General features: G+C 60.8%; 1 protein-coding gene across 1 annotated transcript in view; it reads left to right on the forward strand.

The window, feature by feature from the left end:
- Positions 1–46: 46 nt before the first annotated feature.
- The window catches only part of MONBRDRAFT_13199 (uncharacterized protein), a gene marked incomplete at both ends in the record, with an annotated part of 2,739 nt that continues 1,166 nt past the window's right edge, over positions 47–1,619 (forward strand). The window contains one exon of the mRNA XM_001751094.1: positions 47–1,504. Coding sequence (XP_001751146.1) covers positions 47–1,504 — 1,458 coding nt within the window. The remainder of the gene's footprint in view (positions 1,505–1,619) is intronic.

Below are 1,619 nucleotides of genomic sequence, written 5' to 3' on the forward strand. Positions count from 1 at the left end.
GCCAGGTTTTATGGAGCATCTGGTTCCGTCCACTAATTTGTATCACATGACGGAGGGCTTTATGTGTGGCTGTGGTGAGGATGCTTGCTCGAGCTACCAGCGCGGTGTGTGTGCAAATGGCCAATGTGTCTGTCACGGGCAGTTTGAAGGAGACTCGTGCGAGCACTATCGGTGCCGGTCCGACGAGTGCCGGTACTCGGACAATTGCTATGACGAGGCCTACGGCAGTGACGACGGCGAATGCGGGGGCCAGGGTCGGTGCGTGGCCGGTCTGTGCGAGTGCTACGGGGCGCTGACGATGGAGAGCCAGTGCACTCGCGTGGGCTGCGCCGATGACGTGGACTGCTCCAACCACGGAACGTGCGGAGCGGAGGGGACATGTGAATGCGATGCCGGATACATGGGCGAAGCATGCGAGCTGACGGTATGCGGAGATGAGCGCGCGGTTCACCAGGGCTTGATTGCGACCTTCTACGATGGGAGCGGGTTTGATGAGCGGCGTGCCATGGTGGCGATGCCGCGTGTGTCGACGGACCCCGATTACGATGCCCCGCACCCGGGGCTGCCAAGCGACTACTTTAGCATTGTATATGCGGGGTTTGTGCGGCCCAAGGAGACGGGGTGGTATCGGTTCCGCCTGCGGCGTGAGAACAGCAACGCGTATATTTACCTGAACCGGAGCTCGTACGATGACAGTGCGGGCCGCGCGGTGTTCTTGACGCGGGCTGAGCTGCTGCGCCTGAAGCTGGAGTGGCGCCACTACACGTCGGATACGTCATTGTACTTTGACTGGATGGGGCCGTTTGCCAACTCGACGCTGGCCGAGGCGGCGCCGACGTCGGCTTTTGGGGTTGTGCCGGACCATGTATTGTTGTATGAGGCGGTGTGTCCGGGCGGCTGCTCGGGTCGCGGGTGCTGTATTGCCCCAGACACGTGCTCGTGTGATCCGGGCTACACGGGTCCTCGCTGCGAGGTTGCGACGGAAGACTGCGGCACCGACGGGCCCTCTGGTGATCTGGTACCTGGCGGCCTACGGACACGTTTTTTCAACGGCGTGCTGGAGGATGCCATGACAAGTACTGCGACATATGCCGACGGCGGTGTGCGCACCCGCATCAACAGCGATTGGGGATCGAGCGGTCCTGCGAGTGGTGTGGACAGCAATTACTGGACAGCCGTGTACACGGGCTATGTGCGGGCTGATCAGACGGGATGGCATACGTTTCGCGTGAGCGCCAGCTCGATGGATGCCCGGCTTTATGTGGGAGGGCTACGCCTTTTCACTTGGACCGAGGCCTGGTCGCAGCCCATGTATCTCGTGGCAAATCGTCTGTATCCGTTGCGCTTCGATGCTCGGGACGGAACGGGATCGGCCGCCGTCTACCTCTACTGGGAGGGGCCAGGTTTTATGGAGCATCTGGTTCCGTCCACTAATTTGTATCACATGACGGAGGGCTTTATGTGTGGCTGTGGTGAGGATGCTTGCTCGAGCTACCAGCGCGGTGTGTGTGCAAATGGCCAATGTGTCTGTCACGGGCAGTTTGAAGGAGACTCGTGCGAGCACTATCGGTGCCGGTCCGACGAGTGCCGGTACTCGGACAATTGCTATGACGAGGCCT

This window comes from Monosiga brevicollis, genomic scaffold, assembly GCF_000002865.3.
Source record: "Monosiga brevicollis MX1 MONBRscaffold_211 genomic scaffold, whole genome shotgun sequence".
Taxonomy (NCBI): Eukaryota; class Choanoflagellata; order Craspedida; family Salpingoecidae; genus Monosiga; species Monosiga brevicollis.